The 17,155-nt window shown below is 36.9% G+C and overlaps 1 protein-coding gene across 4 annotated transcripts in view; it reads right to left on the bottom strand.

Annotated features, from left to right (window-relative positions):
* Positions 1–17,155, bottom strand: part of LOC125230981 (Ig-like and fibronectin type-III domain-containing protein 1) — a 375,479-nt gene that overhangs the window by 122,726 nt on the left and 235,598 nt on the right. For all 4 annotated transcript variants that reach the window (XM_048136304.1, XM_048136305.1, XM_048136302.1 and 1 more), the window contains one exon: positions 8,154–8,223. In XM_048136304.1, the coding sequence (XP_047992261.1) occupies positions 8,154–8,223 (70 nt within the window). The remainder of the gene's footprint in view (positions 1–8,153; positions 8,224–17,155) is intronic.

Raw genomic sequence — 17,155 nt, forward strand, 5'->3', positions numbered from 1 at the left:
ATGAATATTTATGTCATTTGAAATTATATCCTATCTTTCGGTAAATATTTAAGAAAAAAGTCTCTTACGGGATTAAACTTGAAAGATTTTTCAATGTAAAATACTCCGACTCTTTGAAAATAATGGTGTGACTTCGCCAGCCTATATTTAGTGGCAGTTAAAAAGAGTTATGCATATTAAAACGACTTTCACAAACGACTAGATATTTCCTTTCGGGAAAGTTTTTACACTTTTTACATCTACTAGAAGATATTAAGTTAGCTTTATCTATGGTAAAAAGAAATTTCTAGATGGAGTCAAATTTTATGGAAATTAAATATAATATGACTTCTTTTTTTAAATGGTTTTGATCGAATGTATAAAAACTTGATCGATTTAAAAATTTCTCAATGATTTCATTATGTAAAAAGGTTGTGAAAAAGTTTTGATAAGGTTTTGACACGATTTTTGTAAGTCTGTTATCACAAATGTTACTCCTGTAACGGAAAAAATAACTATTTTACTATGTAAATGGTTTTGATGGGAAGTATAAAAAGCTTGAAAATGATTTGAAAAAATGACTATTTGTTTACCAATTGATAAACAAAAATGAATAGAAATGTTCGACTAATAGACGAACTGGCAATATGAGAGTCTAGCATAAGAGTATAGGTAAAGCTAGAGATTACAAGATTAAACAAGATTATAGATTACAGATGTAGTTAAAAAAGAATTTCCTTCATATTTTTACAGAATACAGAATTTATTGACAAAATAAAAGTACATTTTACAAGTCAAAAATAATATACAAAATTTACAATAATTTACACAATTAAAATTTAAATATCATTAATATAACACAATTTTTGCTCTTTTTTTTTAGTGCAATTGTGGGTCAACGAACGAAGTTTACTTTCCATCAGGTGTGACTATTGTCCCAGATTTGTAAGAACCTCTTTCTGACACATAACAGCGTCCACAAAACGTAAACTCGCGCAACCTAATGAAATTTTAAATAAAATCCTGTAATAATATTTAAAAAAATCAAGTACTTAGAAACAATATTTCGCTTGCTTTAAACATAATCTAACACATGTTACATTTTTGCGAATCTTCGTTAGTGAGTATTTTACGATATTAATTTATCACCCAGGATTTACTTAATGTCATTTGTCATTCATTTTTATTTTTAAACTAGTGCTGTGGCAGAGTCTGTCATTTCGATTTAAATGACATTTCACTAAGTTAATAGAAATCGTATATTTGTTTAAGCACCTCCTTGTACATAGGGCCTAATCGATACAACCAATTCGAAATTAATCGTTAGATTTGGCAAACGATACGTCTTAGCCACATCGCAACATACTTCAAAACAAATGTGTCAAAAATCTGGGACAATAGGGTCAATCGCTGATCAGTCTACAATAAAAAAAAAGTACAAACTTATCATGTTATTTCAGTCAGTCTAAGTACAAGATGTGCTGACACTGCCTGAACTAGCATGACAAATACTAACGTTTCCATAAAACACGAAGGAAAAGTTTTTCACACTACATATCTGTATATCTACATTATTTTCAGTGATAAAAAGTAAATAACATAGTTACATTTTATATTTTCTCCAAGCTCAAGATTTACTAGTCCATTACGATATTAATAAGTAGTGATGCCATTCAGCTCTAAAAGCTCGAGAAGCGTGCTTACAGCTTGATAAAAGCTGCCACAGTCAACAGAATATATCAGTACATCACAGATTAGACTAAGACCTGATTTAGACGGCGTGCGAACTCGCATGCGATTTTAGTTACATTGCGGGCTGTTGAGGGTACATACACTGAGAGAAATTTGCATTGTGAATTTAACAAGTTCGACTTGTTGCGGTTTATCCGTTTGAATCAGCCAAACGTATGTTTAAAACAATATGTGTCAGGTTGTTTTTATAAAATCGACTTGTTGATTCAAATATATTGCCGATTCAAATGACAAGTAGCTTGTTGTTTGAACCAAAGAGCACGTAGGCGCTATTTTAACCAAAAAACTTGTTGAACGAACATGAAAACTGGTTGTATTTTCTCTCAGTGTACAATTTTGCACAGCCATCAAATACCGCAATGTAGGTAATAAAACTCGTATGCAAATTCTCGTACCGTCTAAATGGGCTCTAAATCGGGTTTAGTAAAACTTTTAAAATTCTACTGCACTGCAAAAAATAATTGATAGTTAAATAATCATTAACTCATATTCGAACTCAGTATTTAGATATTAAATAAAACAGACAAAAACTTCCGAATAGGTACCTACTTCATTTTATTGAGGTGACAGATCAACGGCAGACAGGCCTGCGTAACGGTGCGCAAGTGCTCACCACACCTTTAGGCTACTAAAAAAAAATGGAAATTAAAAGAAAAAGGTTTTGAAATTGTTAACTGAGTATCTATTTTTGTATAGTCGTTGCCCCTGACCCTTTTGAACTGAAGTAAACAACGCCACTATAATTTCTGTATCATAGCCAAGATTTAATAACATGATTTGAACTTCGGGCCCCGTAGCAGAATGGCATTTCTGCGACGCAAAACGAAAAAGAAACGCCGCGAAAGGTACTTTGTCTTTATCGCGGCAATACGCAAGGGCGATAGAGATAGATAGCTACGAAAGAGATATTATCGTCAGCCTTTCGTGAGCGTTTGTACATTCGGCTACGCACACTGGAGACACCACCTAAATAAGACTCAGAATAAAACAATATTCACTACCTAATGCATGAAAATTCGCGCGACTACAGCATATCTCTCTTTTACTCTAATGAAGGTGTGATTAGAATGACAGAGAAAGATGCCCGTAATTTGCTTTACTCCTTCTGTACACACACACACATCTTCTGTACTCCTTCTTTTATATTTATATTTGTAATTTAATGTAATAAATATTTGAATGCTGAAAATTCAGCCAAGCATGTAAAGATCTCGAATGTACATATTAACATCTTTATATCACTCGTGTTTTATCAAATAAAGAATTATCTTACCTTATCTTATCTTTAGAGCTGGACAGTCAACCAATTGGAACCCTAGGCCACTGTAGAACTATGTCATAGTGACATTATAAATCAGATTGTAAGAAATCTCTTACTGCTTGTCATTTTGACATGGTTGTAAAGTAGCCTAGGGTTCCAATTGGTTGACTGTACGTTCTCTGTGTACTGCGTATTGTACTGAATGGAGAATGAGCGTTAGCACAAAGCCCAACTTTGTAAACAAACAAAATCCAACAAATTATAAGCCTTATTACGGCAACTGACGATCTATTTTCGCGTGGAGATGTTTAGAGACGTCATAATACGAATTCTGTTGCTTTTAAGGGATTTAAAGTCGGCACTAGGAGGTATATTATGTAAAAAGGTTTTGATAGGGTTTTGACACGAGCTTGAGCTTGTACCATAAATCAAAATCTCTACTAAAGTTTTTGCGCAAGTCTTCAATATTTCACGACATTTTATGTTACCAATATGAAGGTTAAATATCTAAAATTATATTTTTTTATGTTGTACAAGCGTAATAATTATAATATAATTATGTCTTTTGCTAGCCCGGTTTAGTGTCCTGTGCTGGACAAAGGCCTCCCCTCACTTCTTCCACTCAATCCCGTTATTAGTGTAACCCTGACGTCCTGGGTAGGATGAGTCCTAAATTATCCCACCAAACAAAAATAATTATATGTTTATATTAATAATATTACATAATATCCTGGATGTATTATTATATTTTCAGTCGATTTTCGGCGGAGAAAAATTTGGGTTCAGGAGAGCGATATTTGAATCTCGCATACGGGATTATGACACTAAAATACCGGTTGAAAACGGTGACTTGCTTATTATTTTCAGTGACCATTTTCTGAATTCGAACGCGTGAGACTCAAAAATCGGCCCGCAGGGGTAGAAGTTTAGACTGCAGAGTCGCTTTCATAAAACTAGTGCATACGCTGACTCCTTGATTTTGTTGCAAATGCAGAATCCAGGCCCTCGCGAGCTGGGGTGGAAAGGAAGAAGATATTCATATAAATTTCATGTAAGAAGCGCTTGGCATGCGTTGGGTGGACGACATCTGGAAAATTGCGAGTCACAACTGGATGAGACTAGCCCAGGATCGGGACAAGTGGCGTGCTAAAAGAGAGGCCTATGCTCAGCAGTGGGCGATAAAGATTTGATATTTTTTTTAATACCATGTCGGTGGCAAACAGGTATACGGCCCGCCTGATGGAAAGCGGTCACCGTAACCTATGGACGCCTGCAACTCAAGGGGTGTCGCATGCGCGTTGCCGACCCATTAGAAACTTGTATACTCCTTTTTTGAAGAACCCCATACTGTAGTTCATCGGGAATACCTCGACAGGGAGCTCATTTCACAGCCGAAGCGTTCGTCGGAGGAAATTCCTCTGAAACCGCACGGTGCGCGACCATTTAGGTTGCAAGGTGTGTGGATGAGCGCCCTGTCGATGGCGAGCGGTGCGATGATAAAAAGTGGCCGTTGGCATCATGTCAAACAGTTCTGCAGAACACAATCCATTGTACAGGCGATAGAATACACATAAGGAGGCAAAGTCTCTCCTTACACTGAGAGAAATTTGCATTGTGAATTTAACAAGTTCGACTTGTTAAATTGTTTAAAGTGTTGTTGCTTTTATAAAATCGACTTGTTGATTCAAATATATTGCCGATTCAAATGACAAGTAGCTTGTTGTTTGAACCAAAGAGCACGTAGGCGCTATTTTAACCAAAAAACTTGTTGAACGAACATGAAAACTGGTTGTATTTTCTCTCAGTGTAGACTTAAGGGTTCAATATCGCCTATGAGGTTAGGATCGTCGATAATTCGTACAGCGCGTACGATGATTTTCATATCAGTTGTGACATATGATGATGATATACATTTTCATATCTTATTTACGCATGCTGCCTGTCCTAACCTACGGTGCTCAAACGTGGTCACTCACCGAGGCGCAAAAGACCAAATTGAAGGTTTGTCAAAGAGCTATGGAGCGCAGCATTTTAGGAGTAAAACGGATTGACCGAATCCGAAACTCTACGCTGCGCTCAAAAACACGCATTATTGATGTTGGGGTCAAGACCGCCAAGGTGAAATGGGACTGGGCAGGACATGTTTGCCCTATGCATCCACAGAGCTGGGCTAAAGTAGCCACAGTATGGATGCCGCAAGACGGACGAGGATCTGGCAGGCCCAGGCGGAGATGGCGGGATGATCTGGACGTATATCTTAACAGCTGGCCGGAGATCGCCCAGAACCGGGACGAGTGGAAATCAAAGGGCCTTTGCCCAGCAGTGGGACACAATGTAGGCTTGTAATAATAATAATTTACGCAGAATCGGCCACAAAGTCGGCACCAGATTGCGATATTTGCATGACAAAATGCAAGGCAATTCGCTGCTCGCGTTTTGAATGTAACAATGTGTTGAGTTGTTAATTAAACTGTTTTATTTTTGTTTGGGATTAAATAGGCAGTGATACACTCTGCATTTCATGGCGTGTTATAAGTAATAAGACTTCCTTCGCTACCCATATAACCATAATCGGTCGCCGTTCCTACGCAAATCCTCCTATTTTGTGTACACACAGGTCTTCGGGTCTCAATGTTTAGTCGCAGTACGGTCGACGTTTAGTCGCGGCGACCCAAATGGGGACGATTGGTAACAGGCACAAATGGTCACAGAAGTGACAGAAGTGTGCACTACGCGTGCACACATTGTTACCGTTTGGCGACTACTTTCCGAAAATCATTCGTTCATTTCATTCTTTTCAAATGGCGACTGTCAGAGACGTCAAAGTAAAAAAGAAATAAAACCATTTGACATTAAAATGTAATGGCGTAAGAATTTGTTAAAGATAAATATTGTTTGCATTTGTAATATAATGTGGGCTAATTACCATGGCCAATTAAATTGCTCGAGTGATTTCATAAAATAAGTCTAAATTTATCAACGCGCCATCAATTTACCTCAGTTTAACCAGTAATAATATTATTGACTACTCGGTGTTTGCGTGTTATGTATATTGATTGGTGAAGTTTTAGTGCTCCGGTGCATACACTATACTGAAATATTAAAAATAATGCCTAGAAAACCAATAAAGTTGTTAAAATATGGATTAAGACGGTAATATTCCATGTAAAAAACAGTCGCCAAACGGTCACCAAACGGTCGACAAACGGCCGCAAAATGGTCGCAGCGTACACGCGTGACCGAAAGCTGTTTTCAAAATGGCGTAATTCTTGTATTATTTTTTTCCAGGTATCCTCAAACTTTATAAACAATTAAATATGCCGTCGTACTCAGTTGCCCTCACTAAAGAAGATTTAAAAAAAAATGTAACGTGCGTACCGAGCTGCTGGGTTGTAAAGGATCGGGGATCATATTATTATGGTCTTCTATAGAGCAACTAGTATTTTGCGGCATTTCACAATTGACACTTGTTGAAGTAGTCGTCAATAATATTACTATCAACATTAATTTCAGCGATCTGTACTTCTTTTGTCAAGATTTTTGTATAGATAAGTGTCTACAAATTTGTAATGTTAAAGAGACATAAATAAAACGTAGTAGAGTAAATAAAATGTTTTTTTTTGTAACCCAAACAAAATACTTGTAGATACGAGTGCGGAAAAGAGGAAAATCGATACGAGTAGCGATAAATTAATACACGAACGAAGGGAGTGTTTTAAATCGACACGAGTTGTGAATGTCCTTTTCGCACGTGTATCGTATGACGATTTTCAGTACCTAAATCCAAGCTAAGAGTTTCGACCAGACAAGAAATGAATCATTGCTTGATTTGCTCGCACTACTGCGTGTAAAAAGCAGCATCTGTACTGAAAAAAACTATCATTGCGCAACAGAAATTCTATTAATATCACAGTAAATACTCTATTTCATTTGATTCCTACTTTTATTGTGTAAAGCAACACTGCACTTCATTTTTATCAATAAGAATTAAAAATTATATATTTAATACATTAAGTAACTATAAAGTGCTTATCTATTTGTATTATCATTCTGCACTTTTCTTAACTTTCCCACATTTCTATAAAATGTCGAAGAGTGCTTAAATGGTCGTCGTCGTTTATTATTATTTAATTCGCTCATATTTAAATGATTCAAAGCAACCAGTCCACAACTTCACAAGAAAGTTTGAGAAACCTTCGTATTTCAGATTGTCATTTGCGGTTACAGTGGTTTAGGAGCAGTTCGGTAATCAGACCTACACATGTGTGTACAAATTCTGTCAATGTCACTGTCAGAAACCGTTCTGACAGTGACAATGACAGCCACAAATTCGTCCACATGTTGTTACCGTTATGTGTGCAAACGTCGACTAATAAAGTGTCGTTAAAAGTCATTCTGACAGTGACATTGACAGCCACAAATTCGTACACATTTTGTTACCGTAACGAGTGCACACGACGACTACACTTTGTTATTGTAACAATACGGTTGCATTGTTTGCACGACGTTACCACGCGTTATGTCACATTTGACAGTTAGTTACTGATTTGAAGATTTTGCGACTGAAATGGTTGTATGGGTATCCAAGTGCTGGATGCAACAGATAAGAAGTTTAAAGTAGACGCAATTGTTTTTTTAAGTGTTTGTGAGTAAGTAACATTTATACAAAAAAATCGTGACAAGGAAAGGTTCCAGAATGCAAATTTGTTACTTTTTTTAGTTTTTTTTTTGCAGAAAACGAAACGTAGGGTTATTCTCTATTTGACGCTTTCATAAATATTAGTTCGATAAGACAGCGTTTTGTTCTTCTGCGAACTATTGCCATCCTGCTCATCCCCCTTGAGACTCCAGCCAAACGTGCGATAGCTACGATACGGTACGCTATGAAGCGTCAGTTTGCTATAGACCCAGTTTGATACAACATAGTTTGGTTTTGTTTAACTGCGATCACGGCTAATCTCTTCATTCTCTCTCCTCTATTATCTGGAATGAGGTACGGTCACGGACTTTAATTGTTGATCCACTTCTAGCTCATTATATACTGGACCCATCACAGTTAAGCATAGTTAAGCTTTGACGTTCCAGTATAAAATGAGCAAGAAGTGGATCAACAATTAAAGTCCGTGACTGTACGCATAATTAATTAGACTAATTAGTTTACCTTCAACTGACTGGGCGGTGGCGGCGACTATCAGCGCTATCAGCGCCACGCACCGCGACGTGGGCCTCATCTGAAACAATAACACAAGATATTTTAATAACATACATACATACATAATATCACGCGGTCACGCGACCCTTGTAGGCCTATGGGACTATCTACACACAGGCGGCGCACGTCGTAAGACGCGGAACGGACGCCAGCGCCGCGCCGCCCGAGTGTAATTTAATAAACGTCTCCTCAGTACATTTTTTATAGGAAGGACTTAAGACGCGCCTCAAGCGTCGCGGCGCCACGCCGCCGCCACCGCGCCTCTGGGCGACGCGTCTTACGTCTTTCCTATACAAAATATACTGAGGAGACGTTTATTAAATTACACTCAAGCGACGCGGCGCAGGCGTCCGCTCCACGCCCCACGTCTCTCGTCGCCCGTGTGTATTTTACGCCTAAGAAGCGCTGGCTGGACGTCGTGAGAGCGGACATGCAAGAAAATAATCTCACGCCTAAGGATGCCGAAGACCGGGCAAAGTGGAGAAAACTGAGCAGGAAAGCGGACCCTGGCGTTAGGCCGGGAAAACGCTAGGTTGAAGAAGATACATACATACAATCACGCTTGTATCCCATAAAAGGGTAGGCAGAGCATATGAAACTATTCAAGTTTCAATGCCACTCTTGGCAATCAAGGGGTGAGGACTGAGGAGAAAACGAAATTGTGACATTGCAGTAATAGGTTGCCTCGCCTACGCCAGAATTTAACACATTTCCCACAGTCGACTTCTACGACACGCATGGGAAGAAAAGGGGTGGTGAAATTATTAAACACTTCTTAGGTGTTGTGTTGTTTAAATTATTAAACACTTATAAATTAAAAACCAAAAAACTTAATAATGTATAAGTTAAAATAAATAACAATACATATGTACCTAGACTCCTTAACTCAAATAATCTTTTCAATTTAAGATTAGCAATTAAGTTTATAAATGCATGTACATATTATGTTTCTTAGAAATAAACAGATTTTTTTTTTAACCCGTTGCTATACGGAGGTTATAATATACGGTAGTAAATTGATAAATATCTAGGTATTTATTGTGGCGATGGCTCAGAAGGGTTCATTACAAAAAAATGTGGTATCACTAGTTGCTAGTAGAGCTTTTTACTTGTCAAAAAATATTCCTATTTTAAAGCATTGTTTGGAATATGAGAATGCAAAGTTAGAATTATTTGAAAAAAAAAAAAAAATTTAAATGTTCATGTAATTAAGTTGTAAAATGTCTTTTGAACGTTGTGCACGTTAGTTATAGAAAATCATGTTGTCCCTCTCTAACGCTTGATATCGATCAATCAGGAAGGATACGCCTGGTATCATAATTTATTAAGCTCAGAAGCCGCGCAGGGTTAAATATATCCACCCCCGAAAGCAAAAATAGACCGAAACAAATGACTTATCGATTTTGTTTCATTTAGGACTCCCACTTAGCTAGTCGCCGAGTAGACTATGTATAGGCAAAGAAGATCGAGTAGGTATTATAGAGAGTTACTGTCGAAGTAAAATGTGTAATCACAGTGCATAGACTGCCATCTCTTGACACAGGCTTAAAACTGTTGAACCTCAGTTTTGACAATTTGGCCCATATTCTTAGCTTGATATGTGTTAAAATATCAAATATTAATATAAGCGCCATCTAGCTGAGCGTACCCCAAAGGTGTAATGCCATCTAGGCCACCGTACCTTTTTCTGTATGGTACTGAGGTACGTTTTTTTCTTAGACTTTATCTGTCTATACGGAGTATATATGTCTTTGGTATAGGTCAGGACCATATATGATAAAGCTCATACAAAAAAGCGAACCCCTGAAATGTATGGGCTTTTAGGCTTAAAACTAGATGGCGCTGTTTCGCAGCCTGAAACTGGCCAAAATCATATTTTCCCCAAATATTTTTGCGTGTTTTTATATTTTATAAGAACTAATGACATGCTTTTTTATTTCAATATCATGATATCACGTCAATACACATTTGAAAAATGTAGGCATCATCAGTGTAGTTATGATTTAATAGATGGCGCTAAAAAATGGAGGTACGGTTCTTAGTATAAAGATTGTAAATTCTATTAAAAAAAATATCTAGGTAAATTCCATTGAAAATGTTCCAATGTGCCTTGGATTAAATATAAAGTCCTCCTTATGCTTGAATTGTAGGTACGAGTATAAGGTACTTTTTGTATAAATATACACAATCAAGGACCATTTAATACTAGACTGATATAGCCCATACAAAAAAGCGTACCCCTGAAAAAAGCTTAGTTTTTGCTTTAAAACTAGATGGCGGTTTTTCGTAACCCGGGAGTGGAAAAAAACATATTTTCACACATATTTTTACTTGTTTTTATATTATACTATGAATAACTATCAAAAAACTTTATTTTAATATCAAAATATTGGCTCAAAACACAATTTTTACAAATTATATTTTTTGGTCGGCCTCGACGTAGTTGTGATCGCTTCGCTGGCTAAGTTCGTTCGCATGTTGTCTAATTATTGCCAAATAAAATGACTAGATGACGTTGGTGGACTAGGAAAATGTCACATCCGTTTCGTTGTTCATTAATATAATATACTTAGTGATAATAAACCTATATGTTGAGCTCAAATACGTTCAACAAAACGCAATCATTGTGCCAACAGATGTGACATCTGACATCCATGTCACATCACAAATGTCATTGTATGATTTATTGAATATTCATAATATATGGATATTAAATATTTTAGAATCGCAGCAGCAATGCGAGTAGAGATACAGAATTAATAACTGTATATATTAATAATTGTATGACCAATGACCTCATACATAAAATTACCAGTTTAGGTGACAGAAGGCGAATCCAATTTGTAAACATTAAATGTGCTAAGGAAAAGAATCTTTCCGATTTTCAACGGGACACGGCTGAAGGGGCGAGCTGGTTTCGACTGCGCCCATGCATCTCAATTGTCCAGAAAGTTCATTCGAAGATCATTTTGCTTATAATAATCTGAGTAATCACAGTGAATGGTTTGACAGTATTTCAGCTAACATGTAGAGAGACTTGCTAGCTTCGTCGGTCAGGCTTCGTCTTGGACACAACGCGGATAGTTAGGCCGCCAGGTGTGGCACTTTGGATTACGTTTTTATAATAAATTAATGATAGTTTGTATTGTTTTGGTAATATATTTTCTACTCGTATACTACTCGTTTGGTACTCGTATAAACCTAAACTGAGATAATAAATGAATAAAAGGAAATAATTAGTGAAACTCTGACATAAGTAATAATTAATGAGACTAAATGCGTTTTCACATTATCCGATCCGATATCGGATGTAGGACTGATACCCCATACATTACAGGCGCTATCTTGGATTTTTCCATTTAAATCCTTCCGACATCCGATATCGGATCGGATAATGTGAAAACGGACTAAGACAATAGATACCTTGTTAGTGTTATATACCTATGCCTATGTATATAAAACATTCTGTAAAAAATAGCCGTCTCGATGGAGCTGCTTGTTTATCTCTAAAAAGTAATGAAATCTACATAAAGTTCCTTACTGCGATTTCTTTATTATTATAGTTAACTAGCCTTTGCCCGCGGCTTCGCTCGCGTCAAATTCGAAAATCTCTCCACAAACTTCCATCTTCCATTCTAAGGAAGTGGGGGGATATAAAAAGAGACAAAAAGTAGCCTATGTCACTTTCCATCCCTTCAACTATCTCCACTTAAAAAATCACGTCAATACGTCGCTCCGTATTGCCGTGAAAGATGGACAAACAAACAGACACACACACTTTCCCATTTATAATATTAGTATATGGATGTTGTGTGACTTGGCCGTTGAAGTGTAGCGGTGCTGGCGACAGATTGGTGCAATGGTGTCATGGATCACCTGGTTATAAACTTCTTTATACCCTTGTGTATAAAACGCGTAAAAACCGCATAGTAGTCGACCATCCAACGCGTACTTGCTCGTTATAACGCCTATCACCCACTTGACGTCGCGCCAACACTTTATGGAAAAAGCGGGTTTTCGACAACTACCAATAAGATTTTAGACATTCAAAAATCTTCAATAATACTCAACTGTTTCGGTCGCACTCGTTTAAATATAGGATAGGATTGGTATGAGCGAGACGGTCAGGAGATTGATTGTCAACATGATATCTATCATAAACACCGTTCGAAATGGCCTCATTAAAATCTAAATTTTAAATATATTGAAAGTAATATTACTAATCATTGACGTCACGCTCAAAATGAAAGAGATAGAAAATTTGACAGTATGGTACTCTTTTGCATGATTCTCATAATTCAAAATAAGAACGATGGCTTGCGTTGTAAACAGGGACTGAAACATGACACGGGCCCCTAGCGTCATCTATATACTTTTCACTGTATCACTTGTAATGCCGTTGAACTACCGCGTGCGTATTTAAAAAAAAAAACGACATTTTTATTCAAATGACACTCTTAGTGACATCTAGTGACATAGATTTACGGCTGCCAACGGGGTACGGTGTTTAGTATGGACTCTGCTGGTCCTTTATAATCGTCCTTGACACAATTAAAAAAAAGTTAATTTCTAGGCATCATCAGTGTACTAGTTTATGATTGTATCTAATAGGTGGCGCTAAAAAATGAAGGTACGATTCTTAGTATGAAGATTGAAAATCCATACTAATATTATAAATGGGAAAGTGTGTGTGTCTGTTTGTTTGTCCGTCTTTCACGGCAAAGCGGAGCGACGAATTGACGTGATTTTTTAAGTGGAGATAGTTGAAGGGATGGAGAGTGCCATAGGCTACTTTTTGTCTCTTTCTAACGCGAGCGAAGCCGCGGGCAAAAGCTAGTCTTATATAAATCATCTTTGCTCATGCTCATTTAAATGTTATTAGGAAAATAATGTTTTGGATTTGTTAACATCATTTAAATGCTTACATCTCTTTAAAGAGTTTATTTCATTCAAAAACTCAAGTAAATTGAGCTGCAACTCGTTTCTCAAGCTGCTCTTACCACGAACAAATAAAACTGTTCCTACTAAAAAGGTCTTAAGCGCCAAACACTTCATATTAAGTTACGACGTTTCGTTCTAAGCGATTCTATTCAGAGCGTATACATTTGTAGCAAAGTACAGTCAGCGACGAAGCTACGAATACAGCCAAAGTGCCAAAAACATGTATACAGAACTTTATTGCCTGTACATTAAGAGGATACGGGAGCGAAAATGCTAAAATGGAAAGGAGCCCCCCCTTTCAACTTGGGAATTTTAGTTAAATATACAAGTGTTATTAACTAGATTTATCGAAAAAAATTGTCCATTAAGAACAACTCAGTCAAAAGGTATTTCAAAAAAAATCTTTAAAATCGAGGTTCCGCTCTCGACTCTTTCCTCCTTCAAAACTTAATCAATCGGAACGAAATTTGAGAATCTGAATAACAATGAAATAATTTATGTCGGACCGTTTAGTGTTTTTGGTTAATTGTTACCAATCTTGAGTATCACACCTTTTTTTGCGCCACAATGAAAAAGGCCGTTTTTGGAAATTTTTGAATGGCTCTAGAGTCTTTAAAAAGCAGAATATCAAAAAAATCAAAACGGTCCGACACAGATAAAAATAATAACAATCTGTGTTGAAAAAATCATTGCTCTATCTTCAAAAACCAGGGAGGAAATAGTCGAGAGCGTTTGTATGGAGAATTGACCCCTACCGTATCGTCTTAAAGCGTGTATACATAATTTTGGCACTTTCTATTCACAGCTTGGTTGCCGAGTGTACTCCGATTAAAAATGCAAGTATTCAAATCGTAGCAGCGCTACGGCGTAGCGTTACGAGTGTAATTGCTACGGGCTACGGGCGGCCATGATTGCTTGCTTGTAGAGAATGCGAAATAAACGGGGTGGGAAATAAAATGGGGGCGTTTGTTAAATTCTAGAGAAAATAAAATTAAAAACATTTTTCAAGCTGTTAAAACTAGTTTTGGTTGTAAAGTTGAGAATGCAGTACGTACATTATACAGGATGGTAAATACAAATCTGTAACTTTTGCGGCAATAAGTTACAGAGAAAAAAAAGTTGACAACATTTGGTGCATTCCACGAGAATGAATGAATGAAGGTTAGATGGTAGAGAATGCCTTCTGGCATTAAAATCGCTTTTTGTACATTTTTTACTGTGTAACTTGAGTGTGTTAAATCGGTCAAAATCAAACCTGCACTAAATTTATTTGTCAAAATAACATCGTGATGTTCACTGATCAAAATAGCATTGGTTTATTCAACTGTGACCTCCCAAAACATTACCTTGCCGACCAGTGACCCTGTAGTGCGGTAAACCACCCGGCTAAAATTAATTGACTGGTTTGCTATCTTTGTTGTGTACTTTGTTAATATCGATAAGGTCGAATCATACTAAATGAAAACATTAAATCGTTGGACTATAATCGGTTATACAACCTGTATTTATTGAATTCCGTTAACTTTAAGGGAAGATTCTTTAGAACAAATACAATTAATTTATCTAAGAAACTAGCGTCTTAACTCTTACGGTTATCGAGTTATTAAAAAAATAAAGATAATTACTGAACACGTGTGTGACACGCTTTTACCAATTTCTAATGTTATTTGTTTTGGCATGTGCCGTCAATTACTTGACACTAACTTGAATGTTATTCTTAAGGGTCTCTCACACTAATAAATTGATTTATTATGTACAGGCTAACTAAAAGTGATATAAAGGCTGGTTTCTCATATTGAACCTAGCTACGTGTCGAATTTAACGAAAACAAAAACACGGTGTATAACTTTAAATAAGAAAAGATAATTATATGATTGTTTTCTTTCAACCCCTTTTTGCCAAGACTGGCACTGAAACTTGAGTAGTTCATGTGCTCTGCCTACCCCTTTATGGGATAAAGGCGTTATTGTATGTATAGGATGTATGTGTACTAACTTTAGTTACACATATTGAAAATGTCACTCGGTAAACTCAAAATGGCTTGTGTTGTGGGTACTGAGACAACGATATATGTAATATACAAGATACAAGAACAAATAACTGCTCATCACATGCACAAAATAAATGCTTACTGGAATTCGAACCCAGGACCGCGGCTTAGCAGGCACGGTCACTACGCGCTAGGCCAGACCGATCGTTAAATACAATTTTTTGCCTACTAAAAGAAACTCTTACTTAATAACAACATTATAAGAGGCATTATGCTTAAAAAATCTTCAACTCCGTAACGTTCAACTGGTGAGCTGTACTTTCTTTCGAACGTGGTATCTGCTTCAGTTTATGCTTTTTACAGTAGAGTATTTGTTAAGATAACAAAGTAAACCAATAAGTAGGAAATAAAAATATGTTACAAAAAATCCTAATACATGGACCTCACAAAACTTTCCCTTCCTACTTGCCCACCCTGTAGTGTGGTAAACCGGCCGACTAAAATTAATCGACTTCTTTGTTTTATTCCGACCATCGACTTTTCAAAACGGCCGCTTAAATTTTGACGACACGGTTGTTGCCGCTTATAGGCCGTAAAAACTTTCCAATCGATGTCATTGAAGGGGTTGGGGAGACTAGTTAGTGGTTAACACTGACAAAGTACAGAAAAAAATTGTGACTTATTTTTAAAATACACTAACTTAATAATGTCAATGAAAGCGATACAAGTGCCTCTAAGTAAGTAGTTTACCACTAGTCGACTCTATAACACAAAAGGTTGAAAAGTGGTAAACCACTTTTTTGACTGACTGTACCAAGACATATCAGGAACAATAACGTTATTGGGGAAAAACTGCTCGATCTACTGGGGACCTAATGATGTATGTCAACCACCTTTGGAGCTAGAAACACAGAGAGGCTGTATGTAGGTGTAGGTATCATAGTATGTAGGTGTAGGTGTAGGTGTAGTAATCAGAATCAGAATCAGAATGCTTTATTTGTAAAACATAGGTACATAATTAGGTCTTAGGTCTATGAATGGTCTGAACAAACTATGTTTTGCCGGTTGGCATACAAATGTCAAAAAGGACGAGAGGCACGAGAGCAAATGAATAATATAAAATTAATAAATTACAATTAGTCAGAATTAAAATTACAATTCAAATAAATAGACACAATTAAAATTAAATAAAGATTTACAATTAAATACAAAAAATAGTCATTATACATTACTTTCTAATTGATATTTTGTATGTCACAATCATCTAGATATTCTTTTATGGAATAATAAGCCTTATTAACAAGAAAATTAAAAAGATCTTTTTTGAATATATTCACGTCCTGTAGACATTGTGACAGAGTGTGGGTGCGGCACAACAGCCTTAATATGCAAGCTGGCCACTTATGGGGTTTCCCCTGGCCTCATCATCATCCTCCTTGCGTTATCCCGGCATTTGCCACTGCTCGTGGGAGCCTGGGGTCCGCTTTGACAGCTAATCCCAAGATTTGGCGTAGGCACTAGTTTTTACGAAAACCAACTTTGACCTTCCAACCCGAAGGGCAAACTAGACCTTACTGGAATTAGCCCGGTTTCCTCACGATGTTTTCCTTCACCGAAAAGCGACTGGCAAATTACAAATGACATTTTGCACGTAAGTTCCGAAAAACTCATTGGTGTGAGCCGGGGTTCGAACCCGCGACCTCCGGAATGAAAGTCGCACGTACTTACCGCTAGGCTACCAGCGCTTCTCCCCCCCCCCTGGCCTGCAATCCTGAATCACTGTCTTTACGAGGGACCGATATTCTAGACGGGTGCTCGTCTGATACCGCCAAAAATAAAAACACAAATAAATATAACATACCAACACCAAAATTACCAAACGGGAAATGCTGGAGATTTTGACGGCCCGAACCTTGACAACTGGAGCAGTTTTTGTGGTTTATTAAATTTATTTCTGTATTTATTTTTTTCAATGGGAGGATGGGAACATTAAATGCATGCAAAAAGACGCAGTAAATAT

This window comes from Leguminivora glycinivorella, chromosome 11 (assembly GCF_023078275.1).
Source record: "Leguminivora glycinivorella isolate SPB_JAAS2020 chromosome 11, LegGlyc_1.1, whole genome shotgun sequence".
In the NCBI taxonomy this organism is placed as follows: Eukaryota; Metazoa; Arthropoda; class Insecta; order Lepidoptera; family Tortricidae; genus Leguminivora; species Leguminivora glycinivorella.